The sequence below is a fragment of the Pan troglodytes genome, chromosome 2 (assembly GCF_028858775.2).
Source record: "Pan troglodytes isolate AG18354 chromosome 2, NHGRI_mPanTro3-v2.0_pri, whole genome shotgun sequence".
Lineage (NCBI taxonomy): Eukaryota > Metazoa > Chordata > Mammalia > Primates > Hominidae > Pan > Pan troglodytes.
This window is the reverse complement of record NC_086015.1, coordinates 53227867-53250135: the sequence shown is the minus strand read 5'-3', so window position 1 is coordinate 53250135 and position 22269 is coordinate 53227867. Positions and strand designations below refer to the sequence as shown.

Genomic DNA, 22269 nt, shown 5'->3' with positions numbered 1-22269 from the left:
CACCTCAGCTTGCTTGTGCCCAGAGAAAGAGTTAAGCTGCTGACCCTGAAGGGAAGGGAGAGCCAGCTGCGCAGCTGCTCATGGGGGCAGCCAGCTCAAGCAGCCAAGACAGGGCGGAGAGTGTGAGAGTAAGCTGCTAATAAGAAAGCCAGTGTGAGAGTAAGCTGCTAATGAGAAAGCTGCAGAATAAAATCATATTCATCTGCCTACAGACCCCCAAATGTTCTTTCTGCTTATCCACCCACTCCCCTTGGACTTCAGCATGGGCTGGACCCAGACCCGGGAACTGACAGTCATGTTGCCCAGGCTGGTCTCTATTACCATCTGAGCTCTGCCTTCTGTCAGATCAGTGCCAGTATTAGATTCTAACAGGATCACAAACCCTATTGTGAAATGCACATGCAAGGGATCTAGGTTGTGCGCTCCTTATGAGAATCTGATGCCTGATGATCTGTCACTGTCTCCCATCACCCCCAAATGGGACCGTCTAGTTGCAGGAAAGCAAACTCAGGGCTCCCACTAATTCTACATCACAGTGAGCTGTACAATTTTTTTTTTTTTTTTATACTTTAAGTTCTAGGGTACATGTGCACAACGTGCAGGTTTATTACTTAGGTATACATGTGCCATGTTGGTTTGCTGCACCCATCAACTCCTCATTTACATTAGGTATTTCTCCTAATGCTATCCCTCCCCCAGCCCCCCAGCCCCCCACCCCCCAACCAGCCCTGGTGTGTGATGTTCCCCATCCTGTGTCCATGTGTTCTCATTGTTCAACTCCCACTTGAGTGAGAACATGCGCTGTCTGGTTTTCTGTCCTTGTGATAGTTTGCTTAGAATGATGGTTTCCATCTTTATCCATGTCCCTGAAAAGGACATGAACTCATTCTTTTTTATGGCTGCATAGTATTCCATGGTGTATATGTGCCACATTTTCTTAATCCAGTCTCTCATTGATAAACATTTGGGTTAGTTCCAAGTCTTCGCTATTGTTAACAGTGCCACAATAAATATACATGTGCATGTGTCTTTATCAGAGAATGATTTATAATCCTTTAGGTATATGCCCAGTAATGGGATTGCTGAGTCAAATGGTATTTCTATTCCAGATCCTTGAGGAATTGCCACACTGTCTTCCACAATGGTTGAACTAATGTACACTCCCACCAACAGTGTAAAAGTGTTCCTATTTCTCCACATCCTCTCCAGCATCTGTTGTTTCCTGACTTTTTAATGATCGCCATTCTAACTGGCGTGAGATGGTATCTCATTGTGGTTTTTGACTTGCATTTCTCTGATGACAAGTGATGATGAGCATTTCTGCATATGTCTATTGGTTGCATAAATGTCTTATTTTGAGAAGTGTCTGTTCATATTCTTTGCCCACTTTTTGATGGGGTTTTTTTTCTTGTGAATTTGTTTAATTTCTTTGTAGATTCTGGATATTAGCCCTTTATCAGATGTGTAGATTGCAAAAATTTTCTCCCATTCCGTAGGGTGCCTGTTCACTCTGATGATAATTTCTTTTGCTGTGCATAGCTCTTTAGTTTAGTTAGATCCCATTTGTCTATTTTGGCTTTTGTTGCCATTGCTTTTGGTGTTTTAGTCATGAAGTCTTTGCCCATGCCTATGTCCTGAATGGTATTGCCTAGGTTTCCTTCTAGGGTTTTTATGGTGTTAGGCCTTACATTTAAGCAATTCTCGTGCCTCAGCCTCCCGGGTAGCTGGGCTTACAGGAGCCCACCACCACACCCGGCTAATTTTTGTATTTTTTGGTAAAGACAAGGTTTCGCCATGTTGGCCAGGCTGGTCTCAAACTCCTGACCTCAAGCAATATGCCTGCCTCGGCCTCCCAAAGTGCTGGGATTACAGGTGTGAGCCACTGTGCCTGACCATAATTATTCCATTATATATTACAATGTAATAATAGAAACAAAGTGCATGATAAATCTAATGCACTTGAATCATTCTGAAACAATTTCTCCATATCCTGGTCTGTGGAAAAATTGTCTTCCACAAACTGGTCCCTGTTACCAAAAAGGTTAGGGACTGCTGCATTAAAACACATACACAAATCATTCCTTTATCAAATGTTAAATTCAAAGCAATTAGATAACATATAAGTACATATTGTGAGCCAAAGAAACCTTTATAATATTAATACTACTTGTTTCTATTTTGATATAAACATTATTATTAAAACAGAAAGAGACTCTAATAGTTCAGGATAGAGAAGGGTGATTATTTTTACTCAGAAATGAAACCAGCCCTAGTCCCATAGACAGTTGTTTTTGGATAAATGTAGAAATTGACCCTTCTCCTGTTAAAGCTTGAAACTTGCATTTGTTTATCTGAGTTCCTTCCTCAGGAAAGGACCTTCAGGCCTCTCAAAAAAGTATCAAATAACTGAAACTCACCAGATCACTGCACTAGATGCCTCCTTGCCCCTCCCTAGTTCTTGTTTTCTTACAAATTGTTACATTTCCTCCCTGCTAAATAAACCCTTAATTTTAGTCAGGGAGATGGATTTGAGGCTAAGCTCCCATCTCCTTGGCTGTAGCACCCAATTAAAGCCTTCTTCCTTGGTAATACTCCTCATCTCAGTGATTGGCTTTCTGTGTGGCGAGCAGCAGGACCTAGACTGAACCCCTGGTGTTTTGGTAACAGAAACATTCCCTGAGATAAACTAAGTAATGGGTTACAAACATATAATATGGGTAACACCATCATTGCTCAAAATAGTTCTCTATGATTTTCCTCTTGGGCCAAAGAGAATAATTAGCTAGGCTTGGTAGGCTGGGAACAGTTTTGTGAGCCTACTGAAATTATGTAGGATTTATATTTTAAAACTATGAAGGCCAGGCATGGCCCGCCTGTAATGCCAGCATTTTGGGAGGCTGAGGCGGTTGGATTACCTGAGGTCAGGAGTCCCAAGACCAGCCTGGCCAACACAGTGAAACCCCGTCTTTACAAAAAAACAAAAATTAGCTGGGCATGGTGGCGCATGCCTGTAATCCCAGCTACTGGGGGTGCTAAGGCAGGAGGATTGCTTGAACCTGGGAGGCAGAGGTTGCAGTGAGCCGAGATCGTGCCACTAAACTCCAGCCTGGGCAACAGAGTGAGACTCCATCTCAAAAAAAAAAAAAAAAAAAGAGAGAGAGAAGGCAAAAGCTTCATGACATTGGATTTGGCAATCTTGGATATGATACTGAAGGAACAAGCAGCAACAAAAACAAAAAAGTCCAACAGAGGAATTGGACTTAATGAAGATTTGCTGGGCATGGTGTCTCATGCCTGTAATCCCAGCACTTTGGGAGGCTGAGGCGGGCAGATCACCTGAGGTCAGTTGTTTGAGATCAGACTTTCCAACATGGTGAAACCCTGTGTCTACTAAAAATACAAATATTAGCTGGGCGTGGTGGCGGGCACCTGTAATCCCAGCTACTTGGGAAGCTGAGGTGAGATAATTGCTTGAACCCAGGAGGTGAAGGTTGCAGTGAGCTGAGACCACGCCATTGCACACCAGCCTGGGCAACAAGAGTGAAACTCCGTCTCAAAAAAAAAAAAAAATATATATATATATATATATACACACACACATATATATATATGATCTAGAAATAAAGATAGTTTTTCACTACTCCCTATCAACTGTAAGCATTTTTTTCTTTTTGAGAAATTAAAAAAAACAGTGCTCTAGGTTTCTGATCAATTGATAACTTCAGGAAGGTGTTAAAGAGGAAAGAAACTATCCAGTGATAAGAGCATATAATAAGCAATTACAAATCCCTTAAATATACCCTACTTCTCAGGCATACTCACTAAGTTAGCAGTGGCAAGCTTATTGCAGGATGGTAGACACCAATGTAAGTACCTTAGTGGAGTAGTTGAGAGGACAATACCTCAATGAGCCTTGTCAATACCTAGAGTGCCTCTTAATCTCCACAGTACCCATAAACTGCACTGTACAACTGAACATATATCTGAACATCATCTCGATTTTGCTCCTTGCTATTTCAGTAGCAGTTGCCGCAACTGGACTGAGTGTCCAGATGTTGGACCTTCTCTGACACTAACAGGCCCAATGCTAGATACAAAGTCATTCCTCAGTTAACACACAGAGCTGGATTCATACCACTTTTGTAATGGACAGAATAAAAAAAGCACAAGAAGATGCAGCAGATACAGAAGAGAGGAAGAGAAGAAGAGTCTGTATGAGGTACCTCTGAGAGGTGACAGCGTGCTGGCAGCCCTCGCTTGCTCTCGGCGCTTCCTTGGCCTTGGCGTCCACTCTGGCCATGCTTGAGGAGCCCTTCAGCCTGTCGCTGAACTATGGGAGCCCCTCTCTGGGCTAGCCGAGGTCAGAGCCAGCTCCCTCTGCTTGCAGGGAGGTGTGATGGAGAGGCACGGGCAGGAACCAGGGCTGCATGTGCACTTGCGGGCCAGCTCGAGTTCCAGGTGGGCATGGGCTTGGCAGGCCCTGCACTCAGAGCAGCCACACTGTGCCCAGGCAGTGAGGGGCCTAGCACCTGGGCCAGCAGCTGTGGAGGTAGCACCGGGTCCTCCAGCAGTGCCGGCCCACCATGGGCTCCTACGTGGCCCCAGCCTCCCTGACTAGCACTGCCCCCTGCTCCATGGTGCCCGGTCCCATCGACCACCCAAGGGCTGAGGAGTGTGGGCACATGGTGTGGGACTGGCAGGCAGCTACGCCTGCGGCCCCAGTGCAGGATCCACTAGGTGAAGCCAGCTGGGCTCCTGAGTCTAGTGGGGACTTGGAGAAACTTTATGTCTAGCTAAAGGATTATAGATACACCAATCAGCACTCTGTGTCTAGCTCAAGGTTTGTAAATGCACCAATCAGCACTCTGTATCAGCTAATCTGGTGGGGACTTGGAGAACCTTTATGTCTAGCTAAGGAATTGTAAATACAACAATCAGCACTCTGTGACTAGCTCAAGGTTTGTAAATGCACCAATCAGTGCTCTGTGTCTAGCTAATCTAGTGGGGACTTGGAGAACCTTTATGTCTAGCTAAGCGATTGTAAATACAACAATCAGCACTCTGTGTCTAGCTCAAGGTTTGCAAACACGCCAATCAGCACCCTGTGTCTAGCTCAAGGTTTGTAAATGCACCAATCAGTGCTCTGTGGGGACTTGGAGAACTTTTGTGTCTAGCTCAGGGATTGTGAACACACCAATCAGCACCCTGTCAAAACAGACCAATCAGCTCTCTGTAAAACAGACCGATCAGCTCTCTGTAAAATGGACCAATCAGCAGGATGTGGGTGGGGCCAGATAAGGGAATAAAAGGAGGATGCCTGAGCCAGCAGTGGCAACCCGCTCCGGTCCTCTTCCACACTGTGGAAGATTTGTTCTTTCACTCTTTGCAATAAATCTTGCTCCTGCTCAATCTTTGGGTCCACACTGCCTTTATGAGCTGTTAACACTCACCGCAAAGGTCTGCAGCTTCACTCCTGAGCCAGCAAGACCCCAAACCCACCAGAAGGAAGAAACTCCGAACACATCCAAACATCAGAAGGAACAAACTCCGGACATGCCGCTTTTAAGAACTGTAACACTCACCGCAAGGGTCTTTGGCCTCATTCTTGAAGTCAGTGAAACCAAGAACCCACCAATTCTGGACACACTTCCATTATTATAACCTGATGGGAAAGGAACCCTCTTTTTTTTTTTTTTTTTTTTTTTGAGATTGAGTCTCACTCTGTTGCCCAGGCTAGAGTGCAGTGGCCCAATCTCGGCCCACCACAAGCTCCGTCTCCCAGGTTCAAGCAGTTCTCCTGCCTCAGCCTCCCCAGTAGCTGAGATTACAGGTGCACACCACCTTGCCTGGCTAATCTTTGTATTTTTTTTAGTGGAGATGTGGTTTTGCCACGTTGGCCAAGCTAGTCGTGAACTCCTGACCTCAGGTGATCCACCCACCTGGGCCTCTCAAAGTGCTGGGATTATAGGCGTGAGCTACCATGCCTGACCAGGAACCCTTTTTCTATGAAATCAATGAAACTAGAAAATCCTTTTTTTTTTTTTTTGAGACGGAGTCTCGCTCTGTCACCCAGGCTGGAGTGCAGTGGCGCAATCTCGGCTCACTGCAAGCTCCACCTCCCAGGTTCACGCCATTCTCCTACCTCAGCCTCCTGAGTAGCTGGGACTATAGGCACCCGCCACCACGCCCGGCTAAATTTTTTTGTAGTTTTAGTAGAGACGGGGTTTCACCGTGTTAGCCAGGATGGTCCCGATCTCCTGACCTTGTGATCTGCCCACCTTGGCCTCCCAAAGTGCTGGGATTACAGGTGTGAGCCATCATGCCCGGCCAGAAAATCCTCTTAAGGATCAGACAATATAACCAGAAAACTTACCCAGAGCCTGAAGGAATACTGAGCATCTCTTTGATATTCCAGACATTAAAATTCATTTCTTATAGTTATACCTATTAGAAAGAATAGATGAATATTAAGAAAGTTAACAGTATAATTTTTTCCAAAGATTACTAGTGACTATTATATGTACACGAAGACATTCCAGCAGCTATATTCCCATCCAATTAGTGAAAATTTCTGTTTTTTTTTTTTTGAGACGGAGTTTTGCTCTTGTCACCCAGTCTGGAGTGCCGTGGCTCGATCTCGGCTCACTGCAACCTTTGCCTCCTAGGTTCAAGCAATTCTCCTGAGTAGCTGGGATTACAAGCACCCGCCACCACACCTGGCTAATTTTTGTATCACGCCACTGTCTCAAAAAAAATAAGTAAATAAATAGAAACACAAAACCATTTATATTTGCACCCCCAAAAAAGAAATACTTAGGTATAACTGTGAAAAAATATATACAATATCTATATGAGGAAAACTACAAAACTCTGATGACAGAAATCAAATTAGAACTAAATGGAAGCCGGGCGCAGTGGCTCACGCCTGTAATCCCAGCACTTTGGGAGGCCGAGGAGGGAGGATCACTAGGTCAGGAGATCAAGACCATTGTGGCTAACAGGGTGAAACCCCGTCTCTACTAAAAAATAGAAAAAATTAGCCAAGCGTGGTGGTGGGTGCCTGTAGTCCCACCTACTCAGGAGGCCGGGGCAGGAGAATGGCATGAACACAAGAGGTGGAGCTTGCAGCGAGCCGAGATTGCGCCACTGCACTCCAGCCTGGGCAACAGAGCGAGACCCCAGCTCAAAAAAAAAAAAAAAAAAAAACTAAATGGAGAGGCCAGGAGCAGTGGCTCACATCTGTAATCCCAGCACTTTGGGAGACCGAGGCGGGTGGATCACTAGGTCAGGAGATCCAGACCATCCTGGCTAACACGGTGAAACCCTGTCTCTACTAAAAATACAAAAATTACCTGGGTGTGGTGGGACGTGCCTGTAGTCCCAGCTATTTGGGAGGCTGAGGCAGGAGAATTGCTTGAACCCAGGAGGCAGAGGTTGCAGTGAGCCAAGGTCACACCACTGCACTCCAGCCTGGGGCGACAGAGTGAGACCCCATCTCAAAAAAAAAAAAAAAAAGCCGGGTGCAGTGGCTCACGCCTGTAATCCCTGCACTTTGGGAAGCAGAGGCAGGTGGATCATTTGAGGTCAGGAGTTTGAGAACAGCCTGGCCAACATGAAGAAACCCTGTCTCTACTAAAAATACAAAAAAATTAGCTGGGCGTGGTGGCGGGTGCCTGTAATCCCAGCTACTCAGGAGGCTGAGGAGGAGAATCACTGGAACCGGGGAGGCAGAGGTTGCAGTGAGCCAAGATCGTGCCACTGCACTCCAGCCTGGGCGATCAAGTGAGACTCCGCCTCAAAAAAAAAAAATTAGCGGGGTGTGGTGGCACAAGCCTATAGTCCCACCTACTTGGGAGGCTGAGATGGGAGGATCACTTGAGCCCAAGAGGTCAAGGCTGTAGTGAGCTAAGATTGTGCCGCTATACTCCAGCTTGGGCGACGGAGAAAAAAAAATCTCAAAAAATTATCTCTCAAACTATGTCAAAAAATTAAAAATAAAAAATTTAAATAAATAAACAAGCTAGGCATGGCAACATACACCTGTAGTCTCAGCTACTTGGGAGGCTGAGGCGGCAGGATCACTTGAGCCCAGGAATTCAAGGCTTCAGTAAACTGTGATCCCACCACTGCACTCCAGCCCAGGCAACAAAGCAAGATCCTGTCTCTTAAAAAAAAAAAAAAAACGAAAGAAAGAGGCTGGGTGCGGTGGCTCATGCCTGTAATCCCAGCACTTTGGGAGGCCAAGGCAGGTGGATTACGAGGTCAGGAGATCGAGACTATCCTGGTTAACACGGTGAAACCCTGTCTCTACTAAAACAATATAAAAAATTAGCCGGGCATGGTGGCGGGCTCCTGTAGTCCCAGATACTTGGGAGGCTGAGGCAGGAGAATGGCGTGAACCCGGGAGGCAGGGCTTGCAGTGAGCCGAGATCACACCACTGCACTCCAGCCTGGGCGACAGTGCAAGACTCCTTCTCAAAAAAAAAAAGACATGTCATTTGCTTTTTGCGAATACATATAAACCTCAAAATACCTTATACTCATGGAATTAGAAATACAAGCCTTTTTTTTTTTTTTTAGATGAAGTCCCACTCTGTCACGCAGGCTGGAATGCAGTGGTGTTATCTTAGCTAACTGCAACCGCTGCCTCCCGGGCTCAAGCTATTCTCCTGCCTCAGCCTCCTGAGTAGCCGCAATTACAGGCATGTGCTGTCACTCCTGGCTAATTTTTTTTTTTTTTTTTTTTTTTTAAGTAGAGACAGGGTCTCACCATGTTGACCAGGCTGGGCCGAACTCCTGACCTCAAGTGATCCACCTGCCTTGGCCTCCCAAAGTGCTGGGATTACAGGCGTAAGCCACTGTGCCCAGCCAGAAATGCAAGCATTTAAAAGGCCCTTATAGTTCCAGGTATGTGACAGTGTGCCAGCATCAAAGGGGTGAGTCTAAGGAGGTCCTGTATGACTAGAAGGTAAAAAAGGTAGTCTCTCTCAGTCTACATGACCAAACTCCCCCCTTAATGTTGAGAATGAAACCAGCAACTCCAGTTAACTGGATTAAACAGGAGAGATTCAATATATGTGTGGTAGAAGATGAAGTAATATTCTTCCTTTTGATTAGTTATCCTGCCTTTACTTGTGCAGCATGTCTGTGTTTACCACATGGTTTACCCAAGCCTGAGATGTCCATCTTCCCAGAATTCAACCAGAAGAAAGATGTCCTACAAAGGTCAGGAAGCTGTCAGTTATATTCAGTCATGACTGTTCAACCCCTACCACACAAGAGGTCTTTAGATCATCCAATTTTATACTTTCTATGAAGTATGGAGTTTTCCAATGGTTTACATAAAAAGTACACTGTTCCTTGCTCTTGAGTGGATCAAGCCCCATGTACCCTCTCTGTTGGTGGTGGATTTTGAGATGTCGATGTTTAGATTTACAAAGGTTGCAACTCTGGACAGCATAAGTGGGGAAAACAGAATAGGAGCAAAGTAAGCAAGTTCTTTGTTAGCTGAATAAAGATAAAAAAAACACATAGAGGTGATTATGGATCAAATTAGCAAAATATGGCTAAGGGTGATTTCTCAGGATGGAAAGCAAACTCTCTTCCCTCAGGCATTAGGTCTCTGACCTTGAGTCCTAGGGCAGCAGTTCCCAACCTTTTTGGCACCAGGGACAAGTTTTGTGGAAGACAATTTTTCCATGGACATTGGTTGCGGGTGGGGTTGGGCATGGTTTCAAAATGAAATTGTTCCACCTCAGATCATCAGGCATTAGAGTCTCATAAGGAGTGCACAACCTAGATCCCTTGCATGTGCAGTTCACAATAGGGTTCATGCACACTCCTATGAGAATCTAATGCTGCCACTGACCTGACAGGAGATAGAGCTCAGGCTGGCCCACTGCTCACCTCCTGCTGTGTGGCCTGGTTCCTAACAAGCCATGGACTGACTGGTACTGGTCCGGGGCCTGGGTGTTGGAGACCCCTGTTCTAGGGAACTAAATTGCATTGTCATGGAGGTCTGCTTATTCCACAGTGGCAGAAAGAAATAATTGTATGCAGAGCAAGAACACACAGAAAAGCATGTTTCCCTTAAGAGATACAAGTTATTGCTAAACCCAGACTGATTTAGAAATATTATATGTAGAAATTTGGCCAGGCACAGTGGCTCACACCTGTAATCCCAGCACTTTGGGAGGCCGAGGCGGGCGGATCACAAGGTCAGGAGATCGAGACCATCCTGGCTAACGTGGTGAAACCCCGTCTCTACTAAAAATACAAAAATTAGCCAGGCGTGGTGGCAGGCGCCTGTAGTCCCAGCTACTCAGGAGGCTGAGGCAGGAGAATGGCATGAACCCACGAAGCAGAGCTTGCAGTGAACCGCGATCGCACCACTGCACTCCACCATGGGTGACAGAGCGAGACTCCATCTCAAAAAAAAAAAAGAAATATTATATGTAGAAATTAATAAAGGAATCATGAGGACTATTTTTATTTAAGGAAAAGGCTAGAAATTTTTAAACGTTTACAAGGGCTGAAAAACAGACATTTCTTTAAAAACAATCACAATTTTGAATAGTGGCAGACTAAGGTATGCTACAAATTATATTGCAGAATACCTGGTTAATATTCCAGTATTAAATCGGTAGCATCTAAAATATGCAGCATGAGTTACAAGGACTAAAACTCACCAGATCACACCTGTAATCCCAGCACTTTGGGAGGCCGAGGTGGGCAGATCACAAGGTCAAAAGATTGAGACCCTCCAGGCCAACATGGTGAAATCCTGTCTCTACTAAAAATACAAAAATTAGCTGGGCGTGGTGGCATGCACCTGTAGTCCCAGCTACTCGGGAGGCTGAGGCAGGAGAATCCCTTGAACCTGGGAGGCAGAGTTTGCAGTGAGCCGAGATCACACCATTGCACTCCCACCTAGAGACAGAGCGAGACTCCGTCTCAAAAAAAAAAAAAAAAAAAAAAGACCTCACCAGAAAGAAAAAAATGCTCTGAGAACACAGGGCTGGCTGATGCATGATCTAGTTTCAACATGAAACAAGGTAATAATATAACCGGTCATCAAGTAACAAACTAAAGCAGATGAGCTTGGCTTTTCCTATCCACTTTCATCTGTCCACCTGTATTCCACACATTTTTTGTCAGAGGCATTTTTTTTTTTTTTTTGAGACAGAGTCTTGCTCTGTCACCCAGGCTGGAGTGCAATGGCACAATCTCGGCTCACTGCAACATTTGCCTCCTGGGTTCAAGCAATTCTCCTGCCTCAGCCTCCCAAGTAGTTGGGATTACAGGCATCTGCCACCACACCTAGCTAATTTTTGTATTTTTAGCAGAGACAGGGTTTCACCATGTTGGCCAGGCTGGTCTTGAACTTCTGGGTCTTGAACTTCTGACCTCAGGTGATCCACCTGCCTTGGCCTCCCAAAGTGCTGAGATGACAGGTGTGTGCCACTGCATCCAGCCTGTCAGAGGCATTTGAACCAGAGCAACTCTATCTTGAGTAGGGGCTAGGTAAAATGAAGCTGGGACCTGAGCTGCATTCTCAGGAGGTTAGGCATTCTTAGTCACAGGATGAGATAGGTCAGCAACGATACAGGTCACAAAGGCCCTGCTCATCACAAAAAATGCAAGAAAGTAGCTGTTCAAAACCCGCCAAATCCAAGATGGCAATTAAAGTGACCTTTGCGCCGGGTGCAGTGGTCATGCCTGTAATCCCAGCACTTTGGGAGGCCGAGGTGGGTGGATCACTTGAGGTCAGGAGTTCGAGACCAGCCTGGCCAACATGGTGAAACCCCATCTCTATTAAAAATACAAAAATGGCCGGGAGCGGTGGCTCACGCCTGTAATCCCAGAACTTTGGGAGGCCGAGGTGGGCGGATCACGAGGTCAAGAGTTCAAGACCAGCCTCACCAATATGGTGAAACCCCATCTCTACTAAAAATACAAAAATTGCTGGGCGCAGGGGCTCATGCCTGTAATCCCAGCACTTTGGGAGGCCGAGGCGGGTGGATCATGAGGTCAGGAGATCGAGACCATCCTGGCTAACATGGTGAAACCCCATCTCTACTAAAAATACAAAAAAATTAGCCGGGCATGGTGGCGGGCGCCTGTAGTCCCACCTACTCGGGAGGCTGAGGCAGGAGAATGGCGCGAACCCAGGAAGCGGAGCTTGCAGTGAGCCGAGATCGCGCCACTGCACTCCAGCCTGGAAGACAGAGCGAGACCCCGTCTCACCAAAAAAAAAAAAAAAAAAATTGCCCAGGTGCGGTGGCTCACTCCTATAATCCCAGCTACTCAGGAGGCTGAGGCAGAAGAAAAGCTTGAACCAGGAGGTGGAGGTTGCAATGAGCTGAGATTGTGCCACTGTACTCCACACTCCAGCCTGGGTAACAGAGCAAACTCTGTCTCAAAAAAAAAAAAAAAAAAAAAATTACGGCCAGGCATAGTGGTTCACGCTGTAATCGCAGCACTCGAGGTCAGCAATTCGAGACCAGCCTGGTCAACATGGTGGAACCCCATCTCTACTAAAAATATACAAAAATTCACCGGGCGTGTTGGTACACGCCTGTAATCTCAGCTCCTCAGGAGGCTGAGGTAGGAGAATCGCTTGAAACCAGAAGGCAGAGGTTGCAGTGAGCAGAGATTGTACCACGGCACTCCAGCCTGGGTGACAGCGTCTCAAAAAAAAAAAAAGTGACCTCTGGTCGTCCTCACCACATATCATAGCTAATTATAACGCATTAGCATGCTAAAAAGACACTCCAACCAGCGCTATGACAGTTTACAAATGCCACGGCAATATCCAGAAGTTACCCTATATGATCTAAAAGGAAGAGGAAACCTCTTCTTGGAAATCTCCACCTCTTTCCCAGAAAATTGATGAATAATCCACCCCTTGTTTAGCATATGATCAAGAAATAACCATAAAAATAGCCAACCAGCCGCTTTTGGGACTGCTCTATTGAGTAGTCATTCCTTTCGTTCTTTACTTTTTTTTTTTTTTTGAGACAGAGTCTTGCTCTGTTGCCCAGGCTGGAGTGCAGTGGCACGATCTCGGCTCACTGCAACCTCCGCCTTCCGGGTTCAAGTGATTCTCCTGCCTCAGCCTCCTAAGTAGCTGGGACTACAGGCACCTGCCACGACGCCCGACTAATTTTTTGTATTTTTTTTTAGTAGACATGGGGTTTCACCATATTGGCCAGGCTGATCTTCAACTCCTGACCTTGTGATCTGCCCACATCAGCCTCCCAAAGTGCTGGGATTACAGGCGTGAGCCACCACGCCCGGCCCAGTTCTTTACTTTCTTGATAAACTTGCTTTCACTCTACTCTGTAGACTTGCTCCAAATTTTCTTGTGAGACATCCAAGAACCCCTTCTTGGAGTCTGGACTGGGACCCCTGTCTGGTAACATCTTCCCCAACAAAGCATCATTTCATCTGCCTTACTTTCCTCCATAAGCTCTCAGAAAAAGCCCCTTTCAGATTACAGCTCCTCATCACCAAAATTCTTTCAGAAGCAAAGTATAAAATTTTGGGGGGATCCCTTCACATAAGTAGTAATCATTAACTTCAGTTAAGGGAACTACAGTTGTCCCTCTGCATATGTGGGGGATTGGTTCCAGGACACAGCCCGACCCCAACAATATACCAAAATCCACACACACTCAAGTCCAGAAGCCAGCCCTGCAGAACTAGTATATATGGAAAAACTGGCCCTCCATATATGCAGCTTTCACATGCTGAACCCACGTGGCTGAATGCTATGTTTTAAATGTCCCCTCCAAAAACTTATGTTGAAATTTAATTACCATTGTGATAGTATTAAGAGGTAGGACTGTTAAGAGGTGATTAGGCCATGAGGACTCCAGCCTCATGAATAGATTAATGTAAGTGGGTAAACCGGAGTGCATTCAGAAGTGAGTTCATTATCACTAGAGTGGGTTGTTATAAAAGTGAGCTCCAGATACTGGTACCTTGATATTGAACTTTCTAGCCTCAAAAACTGTGAGAAATAAATTTATTTAAATCACCTAGCTGTGGTATTCAGTTATAGCAACACAAAACGGACTAAGACAATGTTCAAAGCCAAGATCCTCATAACTTCCCCTGAACACTCTCCTCCTGTGGTCTTCCCATTTTATTTAAGGACACTTCCATCTTCCAGGTGCTCAGGCCAAAATCTAAGTCCTCCTCAATTCCCTTTTCTTAGTCTCACATCCAATCTGTCAGCAAATACTATACTAATTCCTCCAAAATATATCTAGAATTTGACCACTCCTCACTCCCTCCTTTCTGGCAACTGGAGGTTGCCAGATAAAATAGAATACCAAGTAAAATTTGAATTTCCCAATGTTACATGAGACATACAAAAAATATTGTTTACCTTAAATTCAAATTTAACTGGGTGTCCTGTATTTTTATTTGCTAAATGCGGCAACCCTACTCCACTGCCACCAGCCTGGATTATTGCAATGGCCTCCTAACCACTCTCCCTGATTTCACCCTTGTCCCACTCCAGTCTCTTCCCTACAAAGCAGCCAGAGTTACAGTAACCCTAAGTCAGATCACATAGTCCTTCTGCTCAAATCCTCCACTGCTCTTACCCTACAGAAAATAAAAGCCAGAATTATCTATGATTACCTACAGGGGCATCTGTAATCTCCCCATAGCCCTCCACCATTCCCATCTATACCCTGTTGCATGCCTCTTATGGGGCTCCTCACTGTTGTTTTCCCTTGCTGGGCACAAGCAGTTTCATGTCGCTTTTGCGTGCTGCACCCTTATTTTGGTGCACTCCTCCCTCAGATATCAGCATGACAGACAACTCTATCTCCTTCAAATTACTTATTCAAACTTGTAACCTCTAGGCCAGGAGTGGTAGCTCACACCTGTAATCCTAGCACTTCGCGAGGCTGAGGCAGGAGAATTGTCTGAGCTCTGGAGTTCAAGACCCACCTGGGCAACATGGTGAAACCCCATCTCTACTAAAAAAAAATACAAAAAATTAGCTGGACATGGTAGTCCACACCTGTAGTTCCAGCTACTTGGGAGGCTGAGGCAGGAGAATCGCTTGAACCCAGGAGGCGGAGGTTGCAGTGAGCCAAGACTGCTCCATCGTACTCCAGCCTGGGTGAGAGAGCGAGACTCTATCTGAAAAAAATAAAAATAATTGGCTGGGTGCGGTGGTTCATGCCTGTAATCCCAGCGCTTTGGGAGGCCGAGGTGGGCAGATCACGAGGTCAGGAGATCGAGACCATCCTGGCTAACACGGTGAAACCCCATCTCTACTAAAAATATGAAACACACACACACACACACACACACATACACACACAAAATTAGCCGGGCATGGTGTCAGGCGCCTGTGGTCCCAGCTACTCAGGAGGCTGAGGCAGGAGAATGGCGCGAACCCAGGAGGTGGAGCTTGCAGTGAGCAGAGATCGCGCCACTGCACTCTAGCCTGGGCGACAGAGCAAGACTCTTCTCAAAAAAAAAAAAAAAAATTAAAAAGAAGTAACCTCTTGACAATCACTATGGCTCTCCCCTGCTTTTTTCTCTGCAACACATCATCATTCTAATACACTATTACACTATTCTAATAGTGTAATACTACATCATTCTAATGTAACACTACATCATTCTAATACACTATTAACTTGTCTTTTCTGTCTCTACAGATATCCATGTTTACTAGAATGTAATATTAAGCTCTTTTGAGGACAATAATTTTTTCTTTATTTACTACTACAGCCCTAGAACCTAAAAATCATTCCTGGAACATAATAGGAGCTCTGAAAACATTTCTTGTTTAATGAGTTAAAAACTTAGGAACTAAATTACAACTAGATTTTGTGGAGCAAAATATGCCAAATAGTCACAAATTTAAAATATATGGTTTTCTTTCCTTTTGAACTGGGGCTTCACTCTGTTAACCAGGTTGGAGTGCAATGTTGCGATCTTGGCTCACTACAACCTCCACCTACCAGGCTCAAGCAATCTTCCCAACTCAGACTCCTGAGTAGCTTGGACCACAGGTGCACGCCATCATACCTGGCTAATTTTTTGTATTTTTGGTAGAGACAGAGGTTTACCATGTTGCTCAGGCAGGTCTCACGCTCCTGAGCTCAAGTGATTCACCCACCTCGGCCTCCCAAAGTGCTGTGATTTACAGGCGTGAGCCACCACACCCAGCCCAATTTTTTTTGGGATGCAGTCTCGCTTTGTCGACCAGCCTGGAGTGGAGTGGCGCGATCTTGGCTCACTGCAACCTCCATCTCCCAGGTTCAAGTGATTCTCCTGCCTCAGCCTCCCGAGTAGCTGGGATTACAGGCGTGTGCTACCACACCTGGCTAATTTTTGTATTTTTAGTAGAGACAGGGTTTCACCATGTTGGCCAGACTGGTCTTGAACTTCTGGGTCTTGAACTTCTGACCTCAGGTGATCCACCCGCCTTGGCCTCCCAAAGTGCTGGGATTACAGGCATGAGCCACCGCGCACAGCCAACTCGGCCCAATTTTTAAAAATTGTGGTAAATGGCCGGGCGCGGTGGCTCATGCCTGTAATCCCAGCACTTTGGGAGGCTGAGAAAGGCAGATCACGAGGTCAGGAGATCGAGACCATCCTGGCTAACACGGTGAAACCCCGTTTCTACTAAAAATACAAAAAATTAACCGGGTGTGGTGGCGGGTGCCTGTGGTCCCAGCTACTTGGGAGGCTGAGGCAGGAGAATGGCGTGAACCTGGGAGGCGGAGCTTGCAGTGAGCAGAGATCGTGCCACTGCACTCCAGCCTGGGCAACAAAGCGAGACTCCGTCTCAAAAAAAAAAAAAAAAAAAAAAAAAAACTGTGGTAAGTACACCCTTATTCTCAATATGTCTAAGAACCAGCTGGGGCTTGATGTACTCAAACTCAGGTTCATCTCTCTTTTGTACATGTATTTATCTCCATGCTACCTGTATAGGCTTTTAAATTCCCAGAGGATGGAAATCCCATCTCTCTAAAGCTCTCCTTGAAGATGCTAGTACAGCACTAGTAAGGAAGAGGTATTCGTTCTAAGGTGGAACACGGTCATTCCAAGGTAAATGAAAACTGAAATGCACAGATTAAAAACTTTCACCTCTCACTCTCTTTCCTATTAAAGGAAGCATAAAAGGGGAGAAAAAGTTGAGTGCATGCAAGGAATGGAACTATATACAAGGGAAGGGCCCTGGCAGGGTGGGTACACAAGGGAGGAACACGTGAGGGGGAGAGGGCCGCCCCGAGTGGCATGGACTACCTCATCTGACCACCGTCGTCAACTCTACTGCGACAATCTTTTTTCTTTTCTTTCTTTCTTTCTTTTTTTTTTTTTTTTTTGAGACCGAGTCTCACTCTGTCGCCCAGGCTGGAGTGCAGTGGCACGATCTCAGCTCACTGCCACCTCCGCCTCCCAGGTTCTAGTGATTCTCCTGCCTCAGCCTCCCAAGTAGCTGGGATTACAGGCATGCGCCACCACGCCCGGCTAATTTTTGTATTTTTAGTAGAGACGGGGTTTCGCCATGTTGGCCAGGCTGGTCTCGAGCTCCTGACCTCAGGAGATCCGCCTGCCTCAGCCTCCCAAAGTGTGGCGTGAGCCACCGCAGCCGGCCTACTGCGAGACTCTTGAGGCTGCGATGTGAGGCCCTCCAGGTGCCCCTCCCGTTCCTCCACTGCAGAAAGTTCTAGCAGAAAAAATCAGGTCTCTTACTCAGACTTCAGGCCCCCTGTGGCCACAGGCCCGCCTCAAACACTAATGGCCGGCCGCCTCTCTCATTTTCCGCCTCTTCTCCACCTGGAGACACGCTCTGAGCTCCTAGACTAAATCCTCTGATGTCTTTCCAGAGGCCTCACAGGGTTTTCCCTACTCATAATCAAAGAGAAATCCCAGCGGGCTTCTCTTCTCTGGGTCTCCGCTCACTCTGGCTCCCGGGGCGTACCCGGTCTCACTCCTCAACTCCAGGCGGGGATCTGGGATAGGAGGTCGCGGACCCCTGCGAATCGGATGAAAACTGCTCTCCAAGAATAAGCGCGGAAGTGAAGCCTCCTTCAAGAGCCAGAGCGGCCATCGCCATAGGGAAAGAAAGGGCAGGGGAGGGACTACAAGACCAACGTCCCGGGAAAGCCCGGGAGGACCGCTGATATCCTGAACCCAGACCCACGGCCCCATCCGGCTCCTCAGCCCCTCCCCCCGCCTTCCCCCAACCCACCCTGCCCAAAGCCCTCCTGTCCCCACCTCTGGCTGCTGGCACGCGCCCGACCTGGGGCTGCCCTGACGTGGCTTCGAGGTGGCCGCGTCCCGCTGCCTCTGCCACGGCACGCGCGGCCCCGCCCCCAGGTCCTCTTCTGACCAATAGGGATTCCGTCCCGTCCCAGGGCCCCGCCCCGCCACGACAGGCAGCTAACGGTTTTAACTGTCCTAACGGCAACACGCGCGGCCCCGCCCCCAGGGTCTCCTCTGACCAACTGGGATTCCGTCCAGTCCCCAGGGCCCCGCCCTCGCCGCGACAGGCAGCTAACGGTTTTAACCGTACTAATGGTCTCAACCGCGCTGATTGTGGGCCCCGCCAAGCTGCCTGCCTGGCGCCACACCGCTGCACGCCACACCCAGCCCACGTGCAGCCCATGCAACGTTCCCTCACACCCCCACACTCACGCCGGAATGGCCACCCTCGGCCCACCTGGCATGCAGATCTACTCACTTGTCGCTCGACCTACACTCCACTGTGTATGACCAGAACAAGGAGGCCCTGGTCCCCAGGAATGGCAAGGCGCCACCTGTGAGGACAGCATGTGGGGTGGACCTGGTGGCCAGGGGCCAGAGCACGGATGATGCTTGGGTGGTCTGAGCAAGGGCAGGACAGGCGGAGCAGCTGGCACGAGAGGCGCTGTGGGCAGATGGGGACATCGAACCGGGCCCCTGGAGGAAAGAGAAAGGAGGCAAGAAATCTTCTGAGGTTTCTGGCCTGCTGGATGCTGGAGTGGCCTGAGGGCAGGGACAGTGCGGGTAGGCAGGAAGGATCTATGTAACTCTGCCTCTGGTGCTTATAGATGACTTAGAAAGCAAAAAACATGCTTGAGACCAGCCTGGGCAGCATGGCGAAACCCCAGCTCTACAAAAAATTAGTCCGGCGTGGTAACACATGCCTGTGGTCCCAGCTACTCAGAGGCTGAGGCGGGAGGATCGTTTGAACCTGGGAGGTAGAGGTTGCAGTGAGCCGAGATCGCGTCACTACACTCCAGACTGGGCGACAGAATGAGACCCTGTCTCAAAAAACAAACAAAAACAGGATGCAATCACCAATGGAGTATAAATGGAAAGGAGATTGGATTCAGCCCCAGGACACACCAGTTTAGAGGACTTTGGAGATGAAGGAAAAGCAGCCAAGGAGTTGGAGCAAGCCTGGTCAGGAGACGGGGAAAGACACCAGGAGAATGAGGCATTCTGGAAGGCACTTGGAACTGCTTCAAAGAGGAGGCAGAGATCAGCTATGACAAATGCTGCGGATGTGTTCAGGGAAGATTAGTTAGAATTAACTTTGAATGACCTTGGTAGGAGCAGTTACAGTGATGTAGTGAGGATGAAAACCTGATTTGTGTATGGATTCAAAAAATCAAGAGGAGAGATTTGGCATATCCATACAATGGACAACTACTAAGCAATAAAAAGGAATGAACAATGGATACAACAACATGAATAAATTTCAAAATAATTACGCTGAGTGAAAGCCAAACACAAAAGAATACATACTGTATGATCCCATTTATATAAAATTCGAGAAAATGCAAATTAATCTATAGTGACAGAGAGCAGAGGTGTGGCATTGCCTGAGGCAAATGAGTGCCATAAGGAAAGATTACGACTAGGCAGAAGGAAACTTGGGGTGATGAACATATTTACTATCTTCTTCTTCTTTTTTTTTTTTTGAGATGGAGTTTCACTCTCAGGAGTTTCACCCAGGCTGGAGTGCAATGGCACAATCTCGGCTCACCACAACCTCCACCTCCGAGGTTCAAGCGATTCTCCTACCTCAGCCTCCCAAGTAGCTGGGATTACAGGTGCCTGCCACCACGCCCAGTTAATTTTGTGTTTTTAGTAGAGACAGGGTTTCTCCATGTTGGTCAGGCTGGTCTCAAACTCCAGACCTCAGGTGATTCACCCACCTCGGCCTCCCAAAGTGCTGGGATTACAGGTGTGAGCCACCACGCCTGGCCATATTTACTCTCTTGATGGCAGTGTTTCAGAGGTGTATACATATATCGAAATGCATCAAATTGTACATTTTCAATATGTGCAGTTTATCGTGTATTAATTTTACCTAAATAAAGCTATAAAAATTAAAACATGGCTGGGCACCATGGCTCATGCCTGTAATCCCAGAACTTTGGGAGGCCAAGGTGGGAGGATCCCTTGAGTCCAGGAGTTTGAGGTTAGAGTGAGCCATGATCATGCCACTTCACTGAAGCCTGAGCAACAGAGCGAGACTGTCTAAAACACATTTTTTTTAAGTAAAAACAGCCTGGGCATGGTGGCTCATGCCTGTAATCCCAGCATTTTGGGAGGCCAAGGTGGGCAGATCACGAGGTCAGGAGATTGAGAACATCCTGGCTAACACGGTGAAACCCCGTCTCTACAAAAAAAAAAAAAATTAGCCGGCTGTGGTGGCACGAGCCTGTAGCCCCAGCTACTCGGGAGGTTGAGGCAGGAGAATCGTTTGAACCTGGGAGGCGGAGGTTGCAGTGAGCCGAGATGGCGCCACGGCACTCCAGCCTGGGCGACAGAGCAAGACTCCATCTCAAAAAAAAAAAAAAAAAGTAAAAACGTGGCCTGGCGCAGTGGCTCACTCCTGTAATCCCAGCACCCTGGGAGGCCGAGGCGGGCAGATCATGAGGTCAGGGGATGGAGACCATCCTGGCTAACACAGCGAAACCCCGTCTCTACTAAAAATACAAAAAATTAGCCGGGCGTGGTGGTGGGCGCCTGTAGTCTCAGCTACTTGGGAGGCTGAGGCAGGAGAATGGCGTGAACCCAGGAGGCAGAGGTTGCAGTGAGCTGAGATCGCACCACTGCACTCCAGCCTGGGTGACAGAGCGAGACTCGGTCTCAAAAAAAATCAGTCAATCAATCAATAAAAATACAAAGCATTAGCCAGGTGTGGTGGCGCACGCCTGTAATCCCAGCTACTCGGGAGGCTAAGCCACAAGAATCACTTGAACCCAGGAGGCAGAGGTTGCAGTGAGCCGAGGTCATGCCATTGCACTCCAGCCTGGGCGACAGAGCAAGACTTCACCTCAAAAAAAGAAAAAAAATAGCCGGGCGTGGTGGTGGGCGCCTATAGTCTCAGCTACTTGGGAGGCTGAGGCAGGAGAAAGGCGTGAACCCGGGAGGTGGAGGTTGCAGTGAGCCGAGATCGCGCCACTGCACTCCAGCCTGGGCAACAGTGAGACTCTGTCTCAAAAAAAAAAAAAAGTAAAAACATTACAGATAGAGTTGAAGCTCCATTCGGTCCTCCCTGATACCATTCCCCTTGCTCCCCTCCCCAGGTGATTTTTTTTTTTTTTTTTTTTTGTGATGGAGTCTTACTGTCGCCCAGGCTGGAGTGCAGTGGTGCGATCTTGGCTCACTGCAAGCTCTGCCTCCCGGGTTCATGCCATTCTCAGCCTCCTGAGTAGCTGGGACTACAGGCACCTGCCACCAAGCCCAACTAATTTCTTTTTGTGTTTTTAGTAGAGATGAGGTTTTACCGTGTTAGCCAGGATATTCTCGATCTGCTGACCTTGTGATCCGCCCGCCTCGGCCTCCCAAAGTACTGGGATTACAGGCATGAGCCCCCCCACCTGGCCTGTATTTTTTTTTTTTTTAGTAGAGATGGGGTTTCACTGTGTTAGCCAAGATGGTCTCATCTCCTGACCTCGTGATCCGCTCACCTCGGCCTCCCAAAGTGCTGTGATTACAGGCGTTAGCCACCGCGCCTGGCCCCCAGGTGATTTCTATCCTGTTATTTGTTTCCCATCATTCCTATGCACGCTTTATTTATATATTTATTTATTATTTATTTATTATTTTTGTTGTTGTTGTTGTTTTGAGACGGAGTCTCACTCTGTGGCCCAGGCTGGAGTGCAGTGGCGTGATCTCAGCTCACTGCAAGCTCGGTCTCCTGGGTTCACACCATTCTCCTTCCTTAGCCTCCTGAGTAGCTGGGACTACAGGCAACTGCCACCACACCCAGCTAATTTTTTTGTC

The 22269-nt window shown here is 47.4% G+C and overlaps 1 protein-coding gene across 5 annotated transcripts in view; it reads right to left on the bottom strand.

Moving 5' to 3' along the window:
- The window catches only part of IHO1 (interactor of HORMAD1 1), a 65817-nt gene that overhangs the window by 39868 nt on the left and 3680 nt on the right, over nucleotides 1-22269 (bottom strand). Inside the window, exons 2-3 of one of the 5 annotated variants that reach the window (XM_063806781.1) lie at nucleotides 18728-18945; nucleotides 6374-6444 (exon numbers count right to left, since the gene is read on the bottom strand). In XM_063806781.1, the coding sequence (XP_063662851.1) occupies nucleotides 6374-6429 (56 nt within the window). In that variant the 5' untranslated portion in view covers nucleotides 6430-6444; nucleotides 18728-18945. Of the gene's footprint in view, nucleotides 1-6373; nucleotides 6445-17736; nucleotides 18447-18727; nucleotides 19203-22269 lie in introns of those variants that run through there. The other 4 variants (XM_063806782.1, XM_001162713.6, XM_016941088.2 and 1 more) reach the window with 4 other exon arrangements.